Source organism: Schistocerca nitens, chromosome 2 (genome assembly GCF_023898315.1).
Source record: "Schistocerca nitens isolate TAMUIC-IGC-003100 chromosome 2, iqSchNite1.1, whole genome shotgun sequence".
NCBI classification, from domain to species: Eukaryota; Metazoa; Arthropoda; class Insecta; order Orthoptera; family Acrididae; genus Schistocerca; species Schistocerca nitens.
In genome coordinates this window covers 414,814,396-414,828,346 of record NC_064615.1, presented here as the reverse complement: position 1 = coordinate 414,828,346, position 13,951 = coordinate 414,814,396, and the positions used below count along the sequence as shown (strand labels likewise).

The 13,951-nt window shown below is 39.5% G+C and overlaps 1 protein-coding gene across 1 annotated transcript in view; it reads left to right on the top strand.

Annotated features, from left to right (window-relative positions):
* LOC126236279 (serine/threonine-protein kinase ATR) overlaps positions 1-13,951 on the top strand; it is a 391,469-nt gene that overhangs the window by 56,550 nt on the left and 320,968 nt on the right. Inside the window, exon 5 of the mRNA XM_049945439.1 lies at positions 8,964-9,133. Within this exon, the coding sequence (XP_049801396.1) occupies positions 8,964-9,133 (170 nt within the window). The remainder of the gene's footprint in view (positions 1-8,963; positions 9,134-13,951) is intronic.

The following is a 13,951-nucleotide window of genomic DNA, read 5'->3' as shown; positions in this document are numbered from 1 at the left end:
CCATACATGCATCCAGGCGTTTTTTCCAAGTATCAGAGTGTCCAGAAAAATGGTAACTTTCCGATTAGAGAACATACAACACTACATTTACAAACAATTGGTGTTTAAGTTTGCGTAGTTGGAGCGGTACTTTCTGAAAGTTCATACATAGATGACATTGCCCAACCACTTATTTTTGTCCAAAGTGTTACTGGCAACATCAGAATAATACAAGAACTACACAGGGGTAGTCAATGAAATGTACCACAATTAGAGAAAACTTATTGGAGTTAATGGGTGCACTATGAGGTGCAGCTTTCATGAAAAAATTTGGGTAGTATTAATACAGATGGATCTCCAAATTTGGCGGGAATGTTGCCCTAATATAATTTGGCAAGTTCTTCTTGAAATACGTTAGTACCACTGACACAGCTGCCCTTCCCAGCTTTTAATAAGCCATCTAACTTCCCCTAAAAACCACAATTTTTAACTACAGAAAAGTTTATCCACCACTGTCATAAATAGTGTTACATCCACAGTAAAATGCCATGATTCAGGGCTGTTTAGTCATGGGCAACTTTTTAATTTTCTTGCATGGTGCAGAGAATGGTTATGAATCTGGTCTAATAGGCACCAAAAATTAATTTTAAGTTTTTGTCAGAAAATTTGCATATGTTGTTTATAACTATTCCCAATTAGGTCTTCTCGAACCTGGAAGTTTTTTACTCGGGAACTTTCATGGCTATGAACCTGAGGTACCTGAAAACATAGTGTTAATAAGTGCTCAGTATTTTAAAATCCATAGCATGTAACAAACAGAGAACAGACTAAGTTTCTCTTCTCCAAAATTGCTGAGTCTTTGTGTGGTTTGTTTATGAGGTCAAGCTGTATGGATATTGGATGCAGTCTACCATTAGAAGATTAGGCTGGCCATAGGGGCATTTATGACTGACCTCCATCCCAGCTGTGGCTACCATTTCACAGCAGGTGGCAGGCAACTTGCCATAGCACAACAAGTGTATAAAATGTTTCTTTCTCAGACTTCTGTGTAACATAATCTTGCTTGCCCACTTGTAAAGACGTATGACATTAACGCCTGGGAGACCCCGAAGGATAGATTTAGCTGCTTAATTGGAAATGTTTTCCCTATCTTTTGTGCCCACAGATTACTTTGCAGAGTATGAGGGATATGTGTGTGTGTGTATCTGTTAAGTGTAGGTGACTATGATGGCTGTGTATGTAGTATAGTTTTCTGTTGGTGTTGGAGATGATGAGAGAAGGGAGAGGGAGAAAGCAAAGTGCCGGCACATAGTGTACTTCTCTCGAAGAGCTTAACATCTATCCAATGTATGGAAATCATCAGCAGTGTCACATGCATTCATGTCATGAGACACAGTAGAGAGATTTGGAATTTAATCCAGGATATTGGTGTAAATAGTGGTGATCTGGGAATTCATGCAACCACCCCTCCTATCCCCTCTGCCTTAAAGACAAAGGGAAAATAGTCAACAGCGTATGGTGTACTGGGATGGTCACACATTGAAGTACTGGCCATGCCCATTGGTGCTTAACGGTGCTTCGGTGATTTGATAAAAACCAGTGTATCCACCTTGACACAGCTGTAGACACCCCCTTGTAAAGTGAACCTTTCTATAATAGTTCATTAGCAGTGAGTCTCGTTCAGACTTGTGCAACGAGATATCCTTTAAAAATGTGTGTGGTGAATATTAATAATGTTTTTTATGATGATTGTAAGCCCTTAGTTTGGCTTCCTCTGAGGTCAAGAATTATTTTAAATTTCAGTAACAGTGTAAGGAGTGTTGTCATCTTTTAGCATTACATGAGTATGTCCAATATCATCGGATCTACTTTGCGTCACGTGAGTGTAGGGGAGTTGAAACAAGTAGTAACCCATGACATAATATCAACTTGAGATTTTTTTTATACATGTAATTCATTTCTAAATTTTATTGATTATTTGCAGAGTAAGAAATTTAATTATGTACAACATTTAATAGGTAATGAGTTTTAATGAGACAGATATAAATATATTTTGACATAGCAAATCACCTTGTTGCATTATGCTCGATATGTTTTCTCTTTGTAAGAACAAAAACTTCCGTGTTGCTCGAGTGCGCGATCAAGTAGTTGTCGAGTGCAGATCGTCTGTAACTTATGAATGGGCATAGAATTGTTAATTCACAACCCGGAATTGCTTTACAAATTATTCTAGGGAACAACAGCCCGACTTTGGTGCAAACAAATTGCGTGCGAATTCTCAAATATCGGCACGGATTTTGATATAGATTAGATTAATTATTCATTCCATAGACCCATAAAAGAGGGAATCTTCCTGGGTGTGGAACATGTCAGATAAACACATTACAAAAATGTAATTAGAAAAACTTGAGTTTCATTAATTTTAGTGATCCTCAGTCAGTAAACAGTAAAATTATGTACATGAATTAAATTTAAACTTCTAATATTTCCAGGTTTAATACTTACATCTGCTTTCATTAAATCCATCATTAAGATATTTGCTAGTTTCATGGCTATTACAACCAAGTATTGTCAAAAATTAAAGTAAATTATTCATTTCAGTGATCCTCAGTTAAGAACAGTCAGATTATGTACAAGATTTAAAATTAAACTTTCACTATTTACAGATTTAAGACTTACATCTGCTTTACATACATCCATCATTCACACAGTAGGTAGTTACTTGGCTGTTACAACCAAGTATTGTCAAAAATTAAAGTATAATAAATTTTCATTAAAATGGTCTACTGCACTTGTTGAGAAACTCATGGATGGAAAGAAGGAGGTGGCCACCAAAAATTCTTTTAAATTATGTTTAAATTGTGCCTTGTCTGAAACTAAACTCTTAATGGTTGCTGGTAACTTATTGAAAATATGCGTTGCTGAATACTGGACTCCTCTCTGGGCAAGAGTAAGTGATTTTAAATCTTTATGTATATTGTTCTTATTCCTAATATTGATACTGTGTACTAAGCAGTTAGTTGGAAAAAGAGATGTATTATTTACAACAAACTTTATTAAGGAATAAATATACTGAGAAGCTGTGGTTAATATGCCCAATTCTTTGAATAGGTTTTGACATGATGTTCTTGGATTTACACTACTCATTACTCTTATTATACGCTTCTGTACTCTATTTCTTCTCTGTCTTGGAGTTACCCCAAAATATGATACCATATGACATAATGGAGTGAAAATAAGCAAAATATGCCAGTTTTTATATCTCCTATGTCTGACATCATTCACATTGCAAACACAGACTTGTTTAGGCGCTTTAGCAGTTCGTTAGTACATTGCTCCCAACTGAATTTATTATCAAGCTGTAATTCCAAGAATTTTACACTCTCATATTTCCATGTCATAATTTATACACACACCAGAAGGAGATCTCTTGGAAGTTCTGAACTGCTTATAGTGGGTCTTTTCAAAGTTTAATGACAGTGAATTGGGTATGAACCACTTATTAATGTCAGTAAAAATTTGATTAGCTGCCCTTTCTAAATTTATATTTGATTTAATATTTATTGCAATGTTTGTATCATCTGCAAATAAGACAAACTTGGCATCTGGTAATGTAACAGATGACAGGTCATTAATATAGACAAGAAACAATAGTGGACCTAGTATGGAACCTTGGGGAACACCACATGTAATTTCTTCCTAGTCAGATGATGTCTGATTGCTTTCTGCTGAAGTGTTACGTAATGAAACTCTTTGTTTTCTATTAGTAAGATATGACTGAAACCACTTTGCAGCACTACCAGTGACGCCATAATATTTTAATTTACTTAAAAGAATGCTGAGATTCACACAGTCAAAACGCCTTTGACAGGCCACAGAATATGCCAGCTGCCTCTAATTTGTTGTCCAATGAATTAAGGACATTTTTGCTGTTAGTGTAAATAGCTTTCTCAATATCAGGACCCTTAAGAAACCCAAACTGTGACTTTGACAGTATGCTATTTTCACTAAGGTGCTTAAGTAGACACTTGAACATAACATTTTCAAAGATTCTTGAAAAAGCTGGCAAAAGTGAGATCGGTCGATAATTTGACGGCATTTCTTTGTCCCCTTTCTTGTGGAGAGGTATAACTTCAGCATATTTAAGCCAGTCCGGGAATGTTCCTGTGACAAGTGATTGATTACACAAATAACTTAAGATATGACTAAACTCACATGAACACTCTTTTATTAACTTTGTTGATATGTTATCATAACCACTAGAATGCTTTGATTTCAAGGACTTTATGATGGATTCTATTTCTTTGTGTGAAGTAAGTGTCAATTCCATTTTACTGAGATTGCTTGTGTATACTGGTCTCAGATATTCTATTGCATTATTTACTGAACCTGACAACCCCATGCTATCAGTAACAGAGACAAAATACTTGTTTAAATGGTTTGCAACACAACTTGCATTTTTTTTACCAGGATTTCATTTCTTTTTAGAGCTATTTGTTCCTCCTCATTTCTGGTCCTACCTGTCTCTGACTTAACTATATCTCATATTGTTTTTATTTTATTGCTGGATGTATTTATCTTCTTCTCATAATGCAGGTGTTTAGATTTCTGGATAACCTTCTTCAGTATTTTGCAGTAATTTTTGTAATGAGCTATAATGCTAGTGTCAAAGGTGTCCCTACATATAAGATAGTTTCCTTTTTGTCTCACATGATATCTTTATCCCTTGTGTGATCCATGGTTTTTTATTAGACTTCTGCTTAATTTGAGTTATTTTCAGGGGAAATTTTCAAATAAGGTGCAAACTTTATTAATGAATGTTTTGTATTTTCCATTTGTGTCTTGGATGCTGTAAACATCGATTCAATTAATTTCTTTGAGGAATCTCCTAAATTTCTCAGTTTTTGACTGTTTTATTGGCCTTCTGTACTCAGTTCTGATAGATGTTTTACCCTGACAATTTTCAAAATTTAATGTTAAGTGTTGCATGTCATGGTCAGATAGTCCATTTACTGCTGGTTTTGTAATGTGGCTTGGTTGCCAGGAATTGCCTATAAATATATTATCAATGGCAGTCTTAGAACATTTGTATACCCTAGTTGGGAAATTTACAGTAGAAATTAAATTGAATGACAATGTAACAGATTTCAGTACCCGTTCACTGACAGCGTTTTACAGGACATCTATTTTAAAATCACCAGCAACCACTAGTTCTTTGTTTTTTAATTTTAGATGAGATAATAAATCATCAAGGCCATTTATAAACAGGTTGAAATTTCCTGAAGGTGCTCTGTATATGGCTACTATTATAAAGGACCTATTATGAAATTCTATCTCTGTTGCACATGTTTCTAAGTGCTGCTCTAAGCAAAATTTATTAATGTCAGTATTCTTAAATTTAAAACTGTTTTTAACAAATGTCGCAACTCCTCCTTTCTCCATCTTTTGTCTACAGAAGTAGGAGGCTAACTGAAATTGTAAAAGGTTTAATGTATCTATACCAGTGGTCACATGATGTTCAGAGAGGCAGATTATATCAACTGGGTTCGATGACTAATTCATCAATGCACATAAGTATTTCATTAATTTTACTTCTAAGCCCTTGAATATTTTGATGCACTAAAGATAGTTGGCATTTCACATTTACCGCGATGAAATCGGGTGGAAATAAAATATCTGCTGGTTGCTGTAAATTTTTAACCAGCAGCTGTGTTCGCTGATCCAATGTGCCAGGATTATGCTGTTTGATTTCAATCTTTACTTCTCTTAGAACTTGACTTCGTTCTATCCTACTTATCCTAAGAAAGGTGCTGCTCCAACACCTATGACCACTGGTATATTACCAGTCATGGCAGTGCCTCCCCCCCCCCCCCCCCCCTACATTTCCTGCTATTAGCCCAGCCAGTTGACCCTTCCCTTTCCTGTTGAGGTGTAGGGCATGTCTAGTATAATCCCACCTACTGAGAGAATCAACAGGAACCAAACCAATATGTGACCCCGCACCCGACCCAAGCAGCCGTTCCAACTCCAAATTAACTCTTCCGACAGAAGAGTTTAAATGAGGTCGGTCATGGCATCACAGAACAGACACAAACTCAACACTGGTATGTCTCTTTGCTGGTGCAATTTTTGCCAGGTCACACTCTATGTTGTACCCAGGATCTCTGTCAGTACTATTGCCCGGCCCACCCAGAATAACCACGGTGTCTTCCTTGGTAAAATCTTTACAGAGTGAACCTAAATCCTCTGTCACCTGACCCAGACCAGCACTTGGTTTAAAAAAATTTGTGACCTGGTATTCTGATCCTAACTGGTCCTGCAAAAGTTGGCCTACGCCTCTGGCATGTGAACTACCTAACAACAAAACTTTCTGTCTCTTTGCTGACTTCCCTACATTCTTATTCAATTTTCTACTGAAAGTTTGTTGTGCCCTCTCTACACCTACCTCTGGCTGAGGCTCATCAGCTTCTAACTGAAGCAACAGGTCAAACTTATTCTTCACACTCACCACAAAGCTGTCTGACAAAGTTCTAGTTCTGTTACTCCTGGACTGTGCAGCTGCTCCCGGCGGAGGTTAGAGTCCTCCCTTGGGCGTGTGTGTGTGTGTGTGTGTGTGTGTGTGTTTGTCCTTAGGATAATTTGCGTTAAGTAGTGTGTAAGCTTAGGGACTGATGACCTTAGCAGTTAAGTCCCATAAGATTTCACACACATTTGAACATTTCAAATATGTCTGCTTGTGTCTGTATATGTGTGGATGGATATGTGTGTGTGTGTGTGTGTGTGTGTGTGTGTGTGTGTGTGTGTGTGTGTGTGTGTGTGTGTGCGCGTGCGCGCGCGAGTGTATACCCGTCCTTTTTTCCCCCCTAAGGTAAGTCTTTCCGCTCCCGGGATTGGAATGACTCCTTACCCTCTCCCATAAAACCTACATCCTTTCGTCTTTCCCTCTCCTTCCCTCTTTCCTGATGAGGCAACAGTTTGTTGCGAAAGCTTGAATTTTGTGTGTATGTTTGTGTTTGTTTTTGTGTCTATCGACGTGCCAGCGCTTTCGTTTGGTAAGTCACATCATCTTTGTTTTTAGATATATTTTTTCCCACGTGGAATGTTTCCTTCTATTATGAACATTTTTTTTGTTACTCCTGTTACCTGTTGCCACTTCCCACCTCTCTTTACCCTTCTCCTTCCTTAACCTGTTCAGATCTTCCCTAGCCTGCTCTAACTGTGCCTGAAGGGCAGCAATTTTCCCCTCCTGTTCCACTATTTTCCTATCTGTACTGCATATCCCACAGAACCACTGATGAGTTTGATCCACTTCCCCATTTCCCACGCCGCTACAGTCACCCCAATGGAAAAAAACTACTGCACCCATCACACCAAACCCCGGAGCTAGCAATATTGGGCATTATCGTCGCATTTAGGGTGATGATAACTGTCGAAGACTTATATGAGCAGTACAGTAATCGTCTTGATGCTTAAAGCAAGCAAGAAGCGATTTAGTATCGGGATACGACAAATATTAATCATTGCATAGTCAACTTGTTGGTACGTTGCTTAGCAACTCATAAACGGACAGTGATAGAATGTGACCTCCCCTTCTCTCGTTGTTCCCCAACATGGGGTGTCAAATGTGACCTCCCCTTCTCTCTTTGCTCTGTTTCTTTCACTGATCTTTCCTCTTCTTTCTTCCTTATTCATACCACGGCTATATCTCAGGGTTTTCTATGTAGAAATGTAGTGAGAAGGGGGCACGTGTGTGGTGGTGTACGATGTCATAGTGCTGTGAGTGAGCATCATCCGTGCCTCTGGTTTGAGAAGACTGATGACTGAAGTATGAACATTTCTCAAAAGAAAAAACAAGTACGTGCTCTCTTTTCTTTTAAAACTAAAAATAGTAGCGTAGCTAGTGCTATCTATCGTTCTACTAAAAAGGATGAGCTACACACCATTGACGAAGTTTCTACTTTGTAAGAAGTTTATTAATACCAATTAGCCGAAATAAAAAAAACTCATCCAATCCAGAAGTCGCTCACAGTTAGAGTAATTAGTTTCTGATGTGTGTGTAGTGGTCATTGATACTTAAAAAGATCGTTACAGTAATTCTATCACTGTCCATTTATGAGTTGCTAAGCAGCGTATCAACAATTTGACTATGCAATGATTAATATTTGTCGTATCTGACAGTAAATCGCTTCTCACTTGCTTTAAGCATCAAGATGATTACTATGCTGCTCATATGTCTTTGGCAGTTATTATCAAGCTAATGTCCGTAAATTGTGATTAATTTTACTGAATCATACACTTGACGATAGCGCCCGATATCCAGCCCCGTATCTTAAACTCTGTGCCGATATTTGAGAACTCGCGCGCTATTTGTTTGCTCCAAAGTCGGCCTGTTGTTCCCTAGAATAATTTGTAAATCAACTCCGGGTTGTAAATTAACAATTCTATGCTCATTCATAAGTTACAGACGATCTGCACTCGACAACTACTTGATCGCGCACTCGAGCAACACTGAAGTTTTTGTTATTTCAAAGAGAAAACGTATCAAGCATAATGCAACAAGGTGATTTGCTATGTCAAAACATACTTATATCTATCTCATTAAAACTCATTACCTATTAAATGTTGTACATAATTAAATTATTTACTCTGTAAATAATCAATAAAATTTAGAAATGAATTACATGTTTAAAAAAGAAAATCTCAAGTTGATGTGATGTCATGGGTCACTACTTGTTTAGACTCCCCTACACTCATGTGACGCAAAGTAGACATATTGGACATACTCATGTAATTCTACAATCTCATGTGCATACCAGATTCATGAATGCTTTTGCCATAACTTAACAATTTCATGCTTCCTACGGATAGCATGGACATATACAGCTTTTTATTTTGTTAATTTAATTGTACGAGGAACCTAAAGAAAAACATAATTTCAATTTACTTTTTACCCTTAGATGAACTGTAGATTGTTTTTGTCGCAGATATCACTGAAGCACTGGGAACAGAAGGAACGTTGAAAAAGCAATTTGAACTGAGAAGATTTATTCCTGAAGGGGAAACAATTGATGGCATTGACCTTGATTTGTCACCATGTTTTATACATCTGTCAAGTTCCGAAGGTTGTGCAAATTTGCAGTGTTACTTGTTGGAGGTAGGGATTGTGCTTTAATATCTAGTGTGTTTATTGTTTTAGATTTGATGTGAACCAGTTGTGGCTACCTGTATTAGTTTTTGTACATAAGGATGTGGCTTGCAGTTGTTTTTGGAGGGAAAAAAATTGTACTAGTATCTATGTTGTAAGACTGTATTACGTTAAGTTTCACACACACACACACACACACACACACACACACACACACACACACACACACGTCCGTGCGTGCACGGAAATGCCACTCGCACACATGACTGCAGTCTTACAGAACTGAAACCACACTGTGAGCAGCAGCATCAGTGCATCATGGGAGTGGTGACTGGGTGGGGGTAAGGAGGAGGCTGGGGTGGGGATGGGGAGGGATGCATGGTGGAGGTGGTGGACAGTGAAGGGCTGCAGTTTAGACGGAGGACAGGTGAGAGGTGGGGAGGGGAGGATTAGCGGTAAAGGAGACAAATAAAAAGACTGGGTATGGTGGTGAAATCACAGCTACGTAGTGCTGGAATGGGAACAGGGAGGGGGCTGGATGGGCAAGGACAGTGACTAACGAAGGTTGAGGCTAGGAGGGTTACGGGAACATAGGATGTATTGCAGGGAAAGTTTCCACCTGCGCAATTCAGAAAAGCTGGTGTTGGTGGGAAGGATCCATGTGGTGCAGGCTGTGAAGCAGTCATTGAAATAAAGGATATCATGTTTTCCAAACATGAGTAGCTGTATTGATAGAAGTATAATGGCTTCAGTTGGTATAAACAGCTTTGTTTTTTTTTTGTGCAGTCAACTTAGTAAATCATAACCATCAGACGACCCTGTGTTAAGTGCATCTCTGTACTTGTAAATGAAAGCAGACATAACTCCTGGATTTAAAGCTCACAGAAATGGTATGTGTAATTGAAAAATGGAAAATCCAGGCTGGAATGTAACAATATTATGAAAAGCAAAGTTGCTACTCACCATATAGCGAAGATCATGAGTTGAGTTGCAGATAGGCACAACAAAAAGACAGTGACAATATAAGCTTTCAGCCAACAGGGCCTTTGTCGAAAATAGACGACACAACACACACACACACACACACACACACACACACACACACACACACACACACACACACGACTGCAACCTCTGGCAGCTGAAGCCACACTGCAAGCAACAGCAGCAGTGCATAATGGGAGCGGCAACTGGATGGAGGGTAAGGAGGTGGCTGGGTGGGGAGGGAGAGGGATAAAAGGGTAGGGGTGGGAGACAGTGAAGTGCTGCTGGGGAGCGTGCAAGGACGAGGTGGAGAAAGGGTAGGGTAGCTAGGTGCTGTCGGGAGCTTAGATGGTGGGCAGGGGAGAAGTGGGGGGGGGGGGGGGGCAGTAGCGGATAAGGAGAGAAGTAAAAAGACTGGGTGTGATGGTGCAATGACGGCTGTGTAGTGCTGGAATGGGAACAGAGAAGGGGCTGGATGGGTGAGAAAAATGACTAATGCAGGTTGAGGCCGGGAGGGTTATGGGAACGTAGGATATATTGCGGGGAAAGTTCCCACCTGCGCAATTCAGAAAAGCTGAAGTTTCGGGGAAGGATCCATATGGCACAGGCTGTGAAGCAGTCATTGAAATGAAGGCTGTCATGTTGGGCAGCATTCTCAGCAACAGGGTGCTCCACTTGTTTCTTGGCCACAGTTTCCCCGGTGGCCATTCATATGGACAGAGAGTTTGTTGGTTGTCATGCCCCCATAGAATGCAGCACAGTGGTTGCAGCTTAGCTTGTAGATTATGTGACTGGTTTCACAGGTAGCCCTGCGTTTGATGGGATAGGTGGTGTTTGTGACTGGGCTGGAGTAGGTGATGGTGAGAGGAGATACGGGACAGGTCTATTACAGGGATATGAGCCACGAATTACGGGGTTGGGAGCAGGGGTTGTGTAGGGATGGACGGGTATATTCCGTAGTTCAGTGTACGGCAGAATACCACTGTGGGAGGGTGGGAAAGATAGTGGGCAGGATATTTCTCATTTCAGGTCACGATGACAGGTGGTTGAAACTGTGATGAAGAATGTAATTCAGTTACTCCAATCCTGGGTGATACTGAGTTCTCCTCTGTGTCCGGACAGTGAAACTTTGGGAGATTGTTGTTTGTTGGAGACTGGAAAGCTAAGGCACAGGAGATTTGTTTTGGTACAAGGTTGGGAGAATAATTATGATCTGTGAAGGCCTCATTGAGACCCTTAGTATATTTAGAGAGGGACCATTCATTACTGCAGATGCGACGACCACATGGTTCAAATGGCTCTGAGCACTATGGGACTCAACATCTTAGGTCATAAGTCCCCTAGAACTTAGAACTACTTAAACCTAACTAACCTAAGGACATCACACACACCCATGCCCGAGGCAGGATTTGAACCTGCGACCGTAGCAGTCCCGCGGTTCCGGACTGCAGCGCCAGAACCGCACGGCCACCGCGGCCGGCGACGACCACATGTGGCTAGGTTGTATGGAAGAGACTTCTTGGTACGGAATGGGTGGCAACTGTTGACGTGGAGGTATTGCATGTGGTTAGTAGGTTTGGTATGGACGGAGGTACTGATGTAGACATATTTGAGGTGGAGGTCAGCATCTAGAAAGATGATTTGTTGGGTTGAGCAGGACCAGATGAAGCAAATGGGATAGAAGCTGTTGAGCTTCAGGAGGAATGTGGATAGGGTGTCCTCACCCTTGATCCAGATCGCAAAGATGTCACCAGTGAATCTGAACCAGGCGAGGGGTTTAGGATTCTGGGTGTTTAGAAAGGATTCCTATAGATGGCCCATGGATAGGTTGGCATAGGATGGTGCCATGCAGCTGTCCATAGCCGTACCGCCAATTTGTTTGTAGGTAAGGCCTTCAAAGGAGAAATAATTGTGGTTGAGGATATAATTGGTCATGGTGACTAGGAAGGAGATTGTTGGTTTGGAATCCGTCGGGCATTGGGAAAGGTAGTGTCCAGTAGTGGTAAGGCCATGGGAATTAGGAATGTTAGTTTAAAGGGACAGGACACCATGTGGTAAATGGACAGGAACTGTGGAGAGTTGATGGAGGAAATGGTTAGTATCTTTTATATAGGAGGGTAGGCTATGGGAAATAGGCTGAAGGAGAGCAGAGTAACCGGCCACAATGGGGCATCCTGGGTGGTTGGTTTTACGGACTTTAGGAAGCATGTAGAAGATAGGAGTGCAGGGAGTGGTAGGGATGAGTAGAGAGATGGACTCCGGGGAGAGGTTCTGGGATGGCCTAAGGATTTGAGGAGAGACTGGAGATCCTGCTGGATTTGTGGAATGGGGTCACTGTGACAAGGATTATAGATGGATGTATGTGACATCCGACAGCTGTCGGAGTCCTTCTATCAGTTATATGTAATTGAATTTAAAAAGGCTTAACTTTATTGATGTGTTCAATTAAAATACTCTTTGCGCATAGCATTGAAGACCAACATTGGTAGCTGCTGGAAACAAGTGAATATGAGTGCTGATTTATACAATTAACTGAGTCTTTCCACTGTACTTTAGCTATAGGTTTACCAGTGCCGTATGCTTCTGGCACTCATTTGCATAACCTAGGATTGTCTCCTGGTCGTCCCATCATAACCTCTGTCCTCCCTTCCTTCCCTTCCCTCAAATGATTTATATTAATCACATACCTTTATTTTTCTTAGTTTAAGTTTTTACATTTATTTCAAATGCTGATTTTGTTAATAATTGTGTGTCACTTTTAATGCGAAGTCCCAGTTCTCACTATAACTGTGTCACTTGATGCCTTCTTATGATGGCTAATTTGTGTAATGCCAGTGCACGATCAATTGAGCACCAGTGTTGAGACAGACATCACTTGACACGATACTCTGTACTAAGTTCTTTTCTCTGGTATGTAAACTTGTTTGTCAATGAGTTTCAGTATATTTGCTCTTAATATGTCATCTAAAAGTTGTGTTTTCATGACAATCATGTAGTGTGTGATGATGAGGAATGCCTAATATTCTTAAATAAAAAGTTTTAACAAGTGGACCTTTGTTATTAGCAGACAAAATAATTAAGAGTAACTTAAAAGTAAATATTAATGTGTAATTAATTTATAAGTCAGATTGCTGTCCACCCTGGTACCAATTGTTCATCTACTACGGAACAGGAGTTGTCCTTCATACATTCATCATTCTGGAAAGGCAATTAATGTGATAGAGAGTAGATTAATGTGGAAGAGAGTAGAAAAGAGACAATAATGTGAATGATTGCATCATGAATAAGAACATTTTTGGAGTTCTTAGCACTGTTACAGATTTTTATTTAAGTGTATGAATAAAGAGATTTAAATTTCTGGAACTATTGCGGGGTTTAAGATAAAAAATGCACATTAGGGCTCTGTTATTGATATTTTACACAATTTTTAAGCTACATTTTTATACTTGTTTGAGGGCTTTTATATTAACTCCAAATGAAAGAATCCATGATAAATTTTACACATGAAGAATGACTTCAGTAGTCAACCATGAATAAAGGAGGCACGCATGTTAGCCATACATGTTAACTAACAGTAAATAACCATTGTTTAAGGTTTGAATGTAAATTGGTTTGTTTATTGACTTTATGATGCAAAACTGGAGAAACAAAACTGACTCAAGCTGAGAATGGAGGTAAGCCCAAGCACTTATAAAAATTGCATCGCAGACTGCTGTTGGAAGTCTTTGATTTTATTTTGTCACATGTAAAACTTAGTAGCAGTATTTAGTTTCTGCTTTTTTTTTAAAATATTCAGGTATATTAGTTAGTGAACATCACTGGTATTCACCTGAAAGATTTGGT